The 12,816-nt window shown below is 43.5% G+C and overlaps 1 protein-coding gene across 5 annotated transcripts in view; it reads left to right on the top strand.

Annotated features, from left to right (window-relative positions):
* Positions 1-695: 695 nt before the first annotated feature.
* The window catches only part of SPAG9 (sperm associated antigen 9), a 64,018-nt gene continuing 51,897 nt past the window's right edge, over positions 696-12,816 (top strand). For 3 of the 5 annotated variants that reach the window (XM_065693243.1, XM_065693241.1, XM_065693242.1), the window contains exons 1-2: positions 697-1,123; positions 7,510-7,630. In XM_065693243.1, the coding sequence (XP_065549315.1) occupies positions 818-1,123; positions 7,510-7,630 (427 nt within the window). In that variant the 5' untranslated portion in view covers positions 697-817. Of the gene's footprint in view, positions 1,124-7,509; positions 7,631-12,816 lie in introns of all 5 variants that reach the window. The other 2 variants (XM_065693240.1, XM_065693239.1) reach the window with 1 other exon arrangement.

Genomic DNA, 12,816 nt, shown 5'->3' with positions numbered 1-12,816 from the left:
GCGCTGAAGCTTTTCAATCTCAGAAGGTGTTTTCAACTTTACTATGAATGTCTGGAAGAGCTCACACCATTCCCATGACAAAGCACATGATCCAGAATGCACTTCACTGTCCCAAATCCCTGGAAAACCAATCTTATAACCGCAAGATGCTTTGTGAGTCGTGTTATCGCAAACAAACCAGGATTCCTGATAGTATCTGGAGGCCTTAACAGAAATAAGGGGTCCTTTCACTCAGAGGAGCCGGCACGGCCACCCCGCAGGAGTTCGAGAGCCGCCAAGTCCTGAGCTCTGGGTTTCGCTCCGGCAGTCACCCCCACGCGAGTCACTGCACCTATTCATGGCTCTGTGGGTGCAGGAGGTAACGGCGCTTCCCCGGGAGCTGCCCGCAGCGCTTCCTCGCATCTTCCGTTCAGAGACGAAGGGTTAACCACGCGGCCCCCCGCTCCACTCCCCGTCACCTGCGCCCCGCCCCGGGCGCATCGCCTGTGGCTCCGGTGCTCCCCCCTCACCGCGCCGCGCACACCCCGGCCCTGCGGGACCCGATGGAGGACGAGGCGGCACCGGGAGGCCCGCACCACCACCACCACCGCCACCGCAGCCGCCGCCATGGCTCCCCCCGCCCGGCGCGGCCCCGCCTCTCCCGCCCGACGCGCGCCCCGCCCCGGCGCGGCGGGTGAGGTCAGTGCCGTGCGCCGCCGCCGTCCGCCCCCCGGGCTGCAGGCGAGGCCCCGCCGCAGAGGCAGGAGGAGCCGCCGGGAGCGCGCTGAGCTGCCGCCGCCCCGCCGGGCCCCGCGAGGGAAGGCGCTCGCCGGCAGCCATGGAGCTGGCGGACGGCGTGGTGTACCAGGAGGACCCCGGCGGCCCCGGCCCCGCCATGATGTCGGAGCGGGTGTCGGGGCTGGCGGGCTCCATCTACCGCGAGTTCGAGCGGCTCATCGGGCGCTACGACGAGGAGGTGGTGGCCGAGCTGATGCCGCTGGTGGTGGCCGTGCTGGAGAACCTGGACTCGGTGTGCGCACACAGCCAGGAGACCAGCGTGGAGCTGGAGCTGCTGCGGGACGACAACGAGCAGCTCCTCACGCAGTACGAGCGAGAGAAGGCGCTGCGCAAGCAGGCCGAGGAGGTGAGGGCGGGCTGCGGGCCCGGAGCCGGTGGAGGGCGGGGGCCCGTTCCCGAGGCGGGCGGCGGCTCCGCGCTCCTTCCTCCGCGCAGGCGGGGGGCACTTCCTGCCCGACGCGGCGGCGGTGGGGCTGCCGGAGGCGGGGACCTGCGGCACCCGGGCGCGGGTTGCGCCGCGGCCCGGTGCCTGCTCCTGCCGGCTCCGCGGAAGGAGGCCCCGGCGGTGCGGGCTGTGTCTGCCTCAGCGGCCCGGGGCCACCAAGGGACGGGTTCGGGTCTTGATGCGTTTGTGGAGCGGGCAAGCGGGGAGCGCCGCCCCTGCCCGTGCCGCGGGGGAGCCCGTACGTGGTGCTCCGGGCAGTGCCGCGTGGCCGGTGAGCACAGCCGGGGACGGAGCTGCCGTGTGCGTCCCGTCCCTAGCACCGCTTCTCTTGGAAGCCTCTTAAGTAACTCCCCCTAAGCGCTGGTCAGCAGGTCCAGAGGAGAAAAGCAGCCCTGCTTGGCAGAGCAGACGTGGACCCACGGACTGGCTTCTCTGCTCTTCCACTTTCCCTTCGGATTTTCCCCTTGTCAGGAGGCAGGTTGTTCGTGTCAAAGCGGTTGTAAAGGGTATTTACAACAAGCAGGCAGAACGCATGGGAAAACCCATGGAAATCTCTGCTGTGTGGACCGAAGTTCTTTGGAGTTGGTGCATAGAAGCTGCAGTCAGCAACAGGTGGTGCAGGCTGTTCAATGACACAGGCTCTGCCTTCGGGTGTTGCTGCAAAAATTGGAATAAAAATACCTAAGAATTATTTCAGCGTAAATAAGCTTGTGAAGAGTTCTTTTCTGGGAGATTATAAAGCACTACAGTAGAAAGCGGCTCTGTAGGACAACTTCCTCCAGTTCATTGTCTCGCCAGGCTCCTGTAGGGAATTGGATTGACAGCATTATCTGTAATAGAACAAGCCATCTTATAAGTCTATTTCCAGACTTGGTGTCCTGTGCTTATCTCTGTGGTGTTAGTTTCTAAATTTCCCCAAAATCAGAATGACAACACCAACTCTGAGGGGTGGAGACCATATTGACAATGAAATCTAATTGGGAAACTTCAGCCCTATGCACATGTTTGTATATGGTATTGTTACAAGTGAGGGCAAAGTGGTGTCTGCACATGCAGTGCTTTGTCAGTTTGTTACAATCAGTGCGGTGTGAACTGTCCCTCCAGCTCTTGGACCAATAGACCGTTCCTCTTCCTTGTCAAACATGGTTGTTGTAGGATGCCTATGGATTTCAGTCTGGGGCCTGTTGCCATAAAGAATCAATCGCTAGTTCTGACACAAGCTGCATGTGAATGGCTTTTTTAGCAAACACTTTATTTTTATTAAGAGCATAAGAGGGCCAAGAAATATTTTCTGATCTAATTCATAAGGAAATCAATCAGGCTTAAAACACAGGCAGCACTTGCCAGCTTGAAAACAAGCAGGCCTTGGGAAGAACAGCAGAAACATAATGTGTTGAAATAGAATATGGTGCTAATTGTGGTGGCGTGGCTCTGCAGGAGCTGTATGTACTGATGCTGGTAGTGTATTTCGCTGCCATCCCCATTCCTTTGTGTCATGTTACATTAACTTGAAGGCACTGGTGTTAGGTAGTCTAAAAACTGGTATTCATGCTGCAAGACAGTTTACTAATGCTTTCCAAAGTGCAGTTAGACCAAAGACCACGTTTTCACCTGGAAGCACAAAGGTCACCTGTTATGTCCTGTGCGTATGTGGAGATGTCTGTCATAGATACAGCACAGTATGTTCGTGAGAGGTAGATGGTTTATTCAGGTCTGATTGTTGCACATTTTTTATGAATGTAGAGATAATCCGATGGGTGCAGTATGGTTGAAACAGAAGGAGGGACATGAATATAGCACTGTTTTTCTTGGACAACAAGTTACTGGCTTAGTGTGTATCTTTCCTTGTGGAGGTTGCTTGTGTAAGCTGACAGCAAAATGGAGAATTTTGAGCTACTGAGTTCAGTATTCCATACCATCTGTTCTGACTGCCCTGAAGAATTAACATATCCCTTTTTACTTTCTGCTTGCTGCTTAGGAATTTTTGTTTGCAGCAGTATCTTGATGAATATGAATAGCTTATTATTTGGATAGGCATCTCTTTACACCATTGTCCATGTTACTAAAGACACATCTTGAAAGCTGATGCCTGTGGGCTTTTATTAAGGTGATTTCAGAAGTTCTGGGCCTACTTCTCAGTCCTCTGGGCAGCAGTCATCATCTTTTTCGTTGCTGTGAAGTCCCTTGTCTGACTCTTACCATGGTATGTTTTGTGATATGGCTGAAGTAATAGAGGAACCAGCTGTTCTGCTTACAGTTCTGCATAACTTATCTTCCCACTTAGTGAATGCTAGGCAGTGTGCCCTGCCACAAAGAAGTGGGAGAGGAAGAACATTTTGGGGTTCTGCTATTTTATACACTAGTCAGCTTGACTTCTCTAGACGTACACGGCTCCGTACCTCCGTGTAGGGTGCTGGCAGAAGGTGTTTTGTGTAGGCTTGGAAACAAGATAAAATCTGCTCCTTCTAGCCATGTCAGGCTGTCCAGTGTATCTTTTAGCTTCTCTGCTGTTGGTGGAATTGAGCTGTTCTTGAGATCTTATGTTAAATACATGGTTGCTAGTTTACAACCATGAAAAAGGATTTAACACCATGAAAATCAGTCGAGGCAGCCATCAAGTTCATTTTTCTTACTGTTCCCAAAGTTAACTTTCTTCCTTAGGATTGTATGTTAAGTAAACGCTCCGCAGTAAGAGTTAAAGTATTTTATGGGAGAACAAAATTGAGATCCATTGTACAGAAAGTTTGCTAAAGTAGTGTGAAAATTACTACTTTGTTTTCAGGAACATGTGTTTTTCTCTACCCCAAGTCCAGCTGAGCTGGCTTTGTAGTTAATTCTCTTTACTTACTCCAGGAAGAACTTGCCATTGGCTGAAAAGCTGGCATTCATTGCAGTAAAAATTACAGAAGGGCATGTCATAGGGTAATGAAGCCTGCCAAGTAGGTGGAACCCTGATACCAGATACGCTTGGTGCTGGAACTGGATTGTGTGACGGGAAAGCAAGTTAAAATATAAGGAAACAGAAGATAACTTTAATGTAGGAAAAGATGTTTCATTTGGCTAGCACTGTATTACTGAGTGATTAAATGGTTGTATGCATATGAGAGGACTCTTAAAGTGTGTATGCTGTGTTCCATTGTGTAGTCTGAGTTTGTATTTATTACAGTGTTTATTGCTGGAAACTTTAAGTAGATTAAAAATGGATGACAAAGACTTCTGAACCTTATTGGTGAAGTACTTTTTATTGGAGGTCTTTAAGAACAGGTTAGGCAAATGTTTGTCTGAAATGACATAGTTGATGCTGCCTGGAGAAAATGGGAAGGATTAAATGGGAGTTGCCAAACATAGTTTCTGAAGGTATCACAGGCTTGGATTTCAGCAGCAGGCACATGCAGGAGGAGGCGTGCATCATATCCTGTGCTTATGCCTCATCATAGCCTAATCAAAATTAGGATCCAGGATCAACACTGAGCATCTGAGCCTTGAAACAAGCTGATCTGTTAAGGACCATTCTAGCTATATATTCTGTAATGTTGTGGTATTGAGTGTGATTGTTTTTAAGATGGATTGGTATCCTTCAGCTTGTTCTTAAAGAAAAAAGCACCAAAAATGTCTCACTTCTGGTTAGCGTTGTAAGATACGGCTTTGTGGCTTAGATAGGATGTCAGTTAAAATAAGGAAAGCTAGAAGTTTGTCTGCCTTGTTATTTTGCGTAACCAGTAGCTCAGGATGAAACAAGAGTATGTCTAATATCCATATTTTGAGTGGCTGACATGTTCCTACATATGTTGTGGCATTTATGTTAAACAGTGCAGGTGGTGTGCAATGTTTGAATATATTGTCAATGTAGATAAATAAAAGAAGAAAAAGGTCTTTCAGTGTGGGTGCTCAGCCTATCTTTGGCTTGCCTAGTCCTGCCATCATGGAATGGTTTGGGTTGGAAAGGGCTTTATGAGCCTCTAGTTCCAACGCCACTGCTGTGGGTAGGGATGCCTCACACTATAGTCATACAAGCGTAGTCAGGACAAGGTGATCGATATCCTAGGGCTCTGCCTCTGTTAACGCCACCGGAAGGAGAGATGAAACCAAATAGAAACAAAGTCTGAAGTATTCAATCCATGATTTGATAAGCTGTAATTTTCAGCAGAGGAAAAACAAGTTACTCAGCACTGCTTATAAAAATGCTTTGAAGAGATGTAACTTAAATTCTAACTTGAACAAATTGAAGGTAAACTAGTGGAAGGTAACAAAAGCATTTAATACAAAACTTGTTTTAATCCTTGCAGTTGAAGGACTTCAGAGGAAATATTAAATGATATCTATCTTTAGTTCCATGAGTAACAATGACATTGATGACTTTGAACTGCTGTTTATTCAAAAGTGTAATTGTCACTGGTTTTTTGCAAGCTGAGACACATCTGACTTTGGGAAATCATCAGAGAAGCAACTAAACAAAGATGTTACAGTTCTATAATTCTTCTTTCATATTTTCCCATGTTAAATGTAACAAACCATGTGGGTCTTCAGCCACAGTGCCAAATCTGTGTCAAACTTTGAAGCCCTTTTCTATAAGGGAGCCTGCTAAGAATAAGCCAGACATGACTTGAATATTTAATATAAAAGAGGCAAAACTTTTGTTATCATTTGCTACCAAGGAGACATGGAACAAGTTGAAAGTTGGAGTTTTTCAGCATGACCCTGACAAATTAATCTTCCCAAACTTTGTGTTGAGGCAGGTGAAAGACTTTCCCACATCTCTCTTTTTCTGAAGCAGAAGAACTCATTTTAAATCATAGAACCCAAAGCAGTGCTACCTGGGCTCATGTCAGCTGTTTCTCAATTGTTTCATGGTTTAGCTTCAAGCACAGTCATATGAACACCATGCCTAGTCCTGTGATAGCCTTGTCTGAAAGGAACTCTTGTTCCACTTCATAGATTTTGATGCATTTCTGCAGTCGAAGTAACATTTTAAGCAGAACCTCTTCTGGTGACCCTGCTGAAGCTGTTTTCATAGGGTTATGAGTGCCTGCTTTTGTATAAGCTATAAAACACAGTGGCTAAAGCTCTTTAAAAGTCAGTGTGAGCATTTGAAATATTTTTTGCTGCTAAGTTTTCCTAGCAATATGTAGGAAAACACGTTCAGATCACCTATAACATCACTATTTTTAAGTTGCTGCCTCCTCTGTCTCTTTGCTTCCATGTGGTACCCAGCTGCAGCTTGCTTTCTCACCCTTCAGCTATCTTGGATGTCTGGGTTTTTTTTCTGCAAAGGCTTCTTCTGTGCTCTTCCTCCCTGTATAATGAGTCTTCTGCATAACTTGTGTTTTGTGGCCTTGCCTTCCCTTTGCAGTGCAGAATAGAGTGTACTACATGTCCGAAGATAACTTTGGCTCTTGATGTTCTTTGTGCTAGCAGTACATGTTACATTTCTGAAGGTTTTGGTTAAGAAAAATAGCAAAAGTGCTTTAAAAACAGCTGTTATGATGAATTGGGAACTTTAATGCAATAAAGTGTAAACACTGATGTATGCAGCAGTGAGACACAAAGTTAGTAAACCAAGGTAAGCAGCAGAGGATGGTGATCAGCACAATTGCAGAGTGCTTGGGAGTAGTTTTCTTTGCAGTTGGATGATTGTAGGAGATGGTTATTAAGTATTTGATGAAGACTAAGCATTAATAATTTATATATCAAATGATAAAAATATTGGGTGGGAATGAAAAGACAGCATGTAATTTTGGTTTGCCCTATTGCTGGTATGTCCCTACTGCAGTGTCAGACCCTTTGTGATTTACAGGTGAAGATAAGCTTCACCAGTGTTCAGTCACATCTAAGGATGCCAAGACTTTCTGTATTCACATGCAGTGTTGGCAGGCAAGTGTGAAGTTAGGAAAGAAGGAAATAATTCCTATTGATGTTAGTCCCGGGTGGGCTTCATCGAAGTAGTTGGGACTTAGTTGATAGCGATTACACAGAGTAGCCAAGGTGGGATGCTTGGCTGGTGGACGCTGGGCTAAAGTAGTGTTCTTCATGTTTAAATGTGGGCTGTAGATGTGTTTAGGAAACCCGCTTGCCCCCTTCCTTGCTGTGAGGGACTGCTGTACTGTTTCCTACGTGCTGCTTAAAGTGGAAGTCTTTTTAAAAACGTATCTAGGAATGATCTCTCTTCTTTCTTTTTGGGGAAAGAATTTGCTCAGGCTTAAAAAAACCCTAAACCTGTCATTAATTGTTGAGTTTAACTTCACTTTTTTCTGGTTTGTTGTTTTTTTTTTTTTTTTTTTTTTTTTCAGAAATTCATCGAGTTTGAAGATTCTCAAGAACAGGAGAAAAAGGACTTGCAGACCAGAGTGGAAGCACTAGAATCACAGACACGACAGCTTGAGCTAAAAGCAAAAAACTATGCTGATCAAAGTAAGTAAAATATATTGCACTCCCTGTAACTGATGGTAGTGTATTAACTTTTGTTCTGTGAAATGATAGCAAGGGAATTTAGCACATGTATTGTCTGATACCTGTATTTTGACAGATAACTGGGTTTAACTCCCGTGTAACTTTGTTTTCCTTAGTATTAAGGCAAACAAATTAGATAAAAGCTTGTGACTTGTAATCTGATTCTTCTGCTATCCTGCTTGTGGTTGTTTTACCTTTAGACCATGCCATTTTCATATTTACCTACTTTTTCAGGAGAAAACCTGAAAATGTAGAACTTATTCCCTGGTTAATGATTCTAAAACAAGCGAGTTTTCTCCCCATTGAACTGTGCTAAAAATAAATGTAATGTTTAGGTTTCGAAGTGCTACTGGGATGAGAATACCATTGATGCCAATTTTCATTAGCTTTTGTATGATTTCTGCTGCATTATTTATTTCTATGAGGCACTTAGTTTTTACAGAAAGAGGGGAGAATGCTTCCACTTTTAGAGATGTTCTGTGTAATTTACAAAAGCTTGTGTAAGTTTTGGAAGAAGCATAACAATGATCAGTTCTCCCGATACACTGAAAGTTACAGCGTGAATACATTGCAGCTGAACTGCCTCTTAGCCAGATACAGTCATTGAATGAAGCTGGATCCCCAGCTTTTCTACTACTAGTTGAGTAAAGAGTGGAGGAAAAAAATACTTAACCCCACATAAATCTTCTTGTTTCATCTCCCTCGCCCCCCAGTCTTAAATTGAAGATGGAGGACCTATGCTGCTAGTTTTTTCTGTGAATGTTAATCATGCAATGAAAGCTCTGATTTTTGTTTTCATTTATCCTTTTTGGCGCAGTGTAGAAATAATGATCAATATGAATTAATGGAACATTTTGTCAAGGTTCTAAGCTAACTCATGTTGACATGAAACTAGCCTATCAATTATTATACAGCTTTTATTGCTGGGCCATACAGAAATGTAAAACAAGACTGAAGCAAGCCTGATAAGGTTGAGGTTAGATCAGTTGCGAGAAGCAGAGTGTCAGTTGTCAAAGTAGCTTCTTTTCACAGTTCTGTCTTCCTTTATTTCTACTTAGCCACTTTCTCTGCTCATAAGGCAACAAGCTGTAGCTCTCTTTTTGAACTGAAGGTATAATAATCTTTCTGTGAAGTTTAATTTTCAGTGGCATGGGTGAGTCCATAGCACATTAGAAGTATTAGTGCACTGGTATTAAGATTAAGGTGGGTGACATGCAGAGCTGAACTTTTCTGAAATCTCAGTTGTTTAGAATGCTGTTGGCAGATTTTAGAGGAGTGTACTTCAGGGCCATTGCAGTTAAAATATTTGTGGATTCTGTACTGTGATGGAGGAACACTTCAGGCAGTCTTTTCTAGTGAAAACGGGGATGATTGGCTTCCAGGAATGGAAGGTGAAGTCAAACTAAAATAGAGAATTGAAAGCATATTATAGAGACTGCTATCAGAATGCTGTGTTTCTTGTGAATAGAAATGTGTATGTGTTTAAAAGCAACAGCAAAGGGGAAAAGAAAACATTGGAAGGAGAACCGAGTGGTCTGTTTTCCTAACGAAGCACGCTGTTTCCAGAAGGCCTCTGCTCTAAGCCCGCAGCCCAAACAACTTGTTAATGGGAGACCCTGTACTCTGACAACAAGATTATGGTGTCAAGATTGCATTATGTCATATAAGCCTTTACTTTTTCTGTTACTGTAATAAAAACTACAAAGTAGATGCACAGAAAACTTAATTTGGATTCCTGGCAATGTATGTGGCAGCACACCTGGAGTTTCTCTTACACAGAAATTGCACTTACCATATACTGATGTGCACAGCACTGTTCTATGTTGTTCTGTTAATCTATTATTGTGAAATTCTTGGTTTTGCCTTGAATATTAAGCCTTCAATGTATGATTTTAAAGTTTTAATTACATTGTGTATATACATATGTGTGTGTATCTTTATAATGAGAGTATTTGCATGAGAAACTCGATTGTTCTGGTAGAACGGCCGAGTGTTGGCTGGAACTACTTGGTTATTTGTAAGAAATAGTGTTGGTGAAAACAGTTGTACTACCTTAAAGTTCTGGTGTTGGAGCATTGACTTTTAAACAGTTCCAAAATGGTTTTATTGAAGAAAAACCTCTTGTGATGGCTAAGAGGTGACTCTGGAGAAGCAATAAGGTTGTGTTGAGCATTGAGTTTTGCTTATCATTTGGGTTGGTAAGTTGTCTGGGACAACATGAAAGACTGTTGCAGAGATTTTGACATGCTGCTGATGCAGAGCAAGATCAAAGGGAGCTTAAGCACAGTTGTTGAGTACCTAATGAATATTATGCAAGTGAACTGGGTTTTTTACCACTCTCAATTTCTAGGGTATGAAAACTATACAAGTGTACATATTGGTGAAGTAGTCTAAATCTACCTTTTGTTTTCTGTTTTATAGCAAGGTGATTTGTATGTCCTATGATAACAAAGGTACCAGTGTGTCGTTTTAATTCACTGGATGCAGCTACAAGTTGTCTTGCTATATTTTTCTCTTCTGCTTCTTATGCTACCGCCTATGCACCTAAATTAGTCTGTGGTATTGCCAGTCGGTACCCTGTCAACATGGAGAGTGGTGATAGTATTATCACTGATAATGGGAATTGCAAAGCCTGGCACAGAGCACGTAACCAAATAATACCTGGCTTTGCTTTTTTTGTGTCAGTGCAGAGTCCGAGATAAGCAACATCAGTTTATGACATGATTAATAGAGAACAAGAAAGACTTGTCACCTCATGTGGTACTTTAACTACCAGACTTCCTGCTTCTTGTAGACTACTTCCTGTGCTCTATGTGTTTTTCCTCAACCAACCAAGGCCTGTAAGAACGAGTTTTGTCTATTAAAGCATTTTAATTCATTGCCTTAAACACTGTCCAACCTAGAGCACTTAGTGAAGGCAAGTTAGCCCTGGGATAGGGCAGCTCTTAAGTTACATGGTTTGGTTGCACATGATTGTATATGCTTAAATGTGCATGCCAGATAAAATTGCTCAAGAACCCACAGTTTTGTAATGTCTTGAATTATGAGTGCTTGGTTTTGCAATCTTTGTGGCTGTCACACTAAAGAAAAAGAAATAAATATTTATTTGCACTTCACCTTATCCTGTGGGATTGCATTAATGGCCACATATGCAGCCAGCTGGGTGGGGATAAATCTGCCATTTGAAATTAAAGAAGTGAAATAAGAAGCTTATTTTGTCAACCAGTTTCTAGGTTCCTGTGGTTCACTGATGGTTTTTCATTGCATTACAAACTTAAGCAGTTGCTTTCAGCCACCTCCTAGATGAGTGAACTACCCTACTCTGCTTTTCCATAGGAGGAAATGGAAAGAGGGAGCAATGAGAGTGTAACCTGGTGGCACTGCTGGGAGGAGTGTGAGCCAAGGTAGATGATGAAATCCTGAATGCTGGGGAACAGATACATGTTGAGTTACCACTCCTGTGTGATGTGTAGCACTCTGTTCTGGTATTTGGTGGGTTGTGGTGGTTGCCTAAGTTTGCTGCCAAAAAAGTGTGACGTGTTGCATCCTGGGATGTGTTGGTAAACTTTAGACTGCTTAAAGGAGAGCAGAGGTGTAAGGATTTGTGACTTCTATTTGAGTGCAGGAATGTGCTACAGTGGGATGGGTCGCTGGCCTGTGACTACCTCCTCGTCTCATTTTGCTCTACTGCTCTTCTCCTTAACCATCTGCGCTTACCTCTGCCCTCATGCTAATGTGTGCTGGCTGTCAGCACTACCTGTGCAGGGACCAGAGGAAAGCACCCGTGCTCTCGGGGGGTCTGTGGCTTGTGGCAGTTAAAGCAAGTTAAACATCACAGAGTTCCTGGCGGTTTGTGTAGGGATGATGTTGGTTCAAGCATAGTTTTTGGAAGTGGGTCGTCAGCAAGCTTGTGCTGAGTGTGAGCAAATGTCTTACTTTGGGTTTGTGACTTGACTTTCATGGATTATCTTTCTCAACAGCAGAGGGCAGCTCTGAATGGTGCGGAGGGGCAGTGAGCATGGAAATGCCAGGGTTCCAAAAAACACATTAAACATAAATGTTTAATACTTAAATTTAATAATGTTTAATATAAATTTAATAATGTTAAATGCTTAATAATGTTAAATATTAATAAATTGAATAATGTTAAATAAATTTAATAATGTTTGATACTTAAATTTTTCTCTTCTCCTTCTCTTCTACTCAGTGATGAGTCTGAGGCAGACACCAGTCTTGATATAATTTTATGCATTTCTTACAAGAGGTTGTATATATCTGACTTTCACATTATTTCAAGTCTTTGCTGTGGTGAGACTCCTTCTTCTGCTTGTGATTAGTTTGCAACATTGGAATGCTTCAAATTTCAGCCTTTAATCTGGAAAACCAGGCACATGGAGCTGTTAAAATCTTGTAATAGAAATCCGCAGCTCTCTTGTCCAGCAACACTCTGTAAGGGCACATGATACTGCTTTGGGTACTGCTCAGTCTCCAGTTACCGAAGGGGATAAGAGCCTTTCATGCTCATGTGATGCGCTACTGAGCTCTGTGGGCACTACAGAGGTTTAATTTATTTCCCTTTCTTGCCTCCCTTTTTGGGAACATTGTTTCTTTCTATGTATTACAGGCTGTAAGTTAATTATTCTGGCATAAAAGACAACTGTAGTGTGTTTTGGCATACTGCAGGAATGAAACAGCTTTGGGTGTGCTTTCCAGAGGGATCCTTCTCAGAGTAACTTATTTATAAGAGGATCTGAAAAGCATGATGTCTGCATGGTTGAGGTGGTAGGCTGTGGGAGTTGAAAGATTTGGTTCCTTTTCTGGATCTGCCTAGTGCTGAATTACAACCAAGGTAATGTACTGCATTTGACAGGACAAACAAAGCGCTGATGTATTTCCATAGCTCAGTTTATTAAATCTCAGCTTTTTAATTTATGCTCAAGTTAGATGGTATTTGGGGAAAATAAAAAAGGTTTTTTTAGGCAAACAAAAACCTCAAAACCCAACAAAACAACGAAAAACCAAGACGCAACTCTTGCTTTTCAGAAACCAAATGTTGTGACGCAACTGTTGGGGTGATTGTATTTCCTATGTCAGATGACATTACGCAGCAATTGCTGTTGCTTGCTGTAGGTTTTATTTGGAATATG

This window comes from Lathamus discolor, chromosome 13 (assembly GCF_037157495.1).
Source record: "Lathamus discolor isolate bLatDis1 chromosome 13, bLatDis1.hap1, whole genome shotgun sequence".
Classification (NCBI taxonomy): Eukaryota; Metazoa; Chordata; class Aves; order Psittaciformes; family Psittacidae; genus Lathamus; species Lathamus discolor.
Note: the sequence above shows the minus strand (reverse complement) of the source record. Positions and strands in the feature narration are given on the sequence as shown.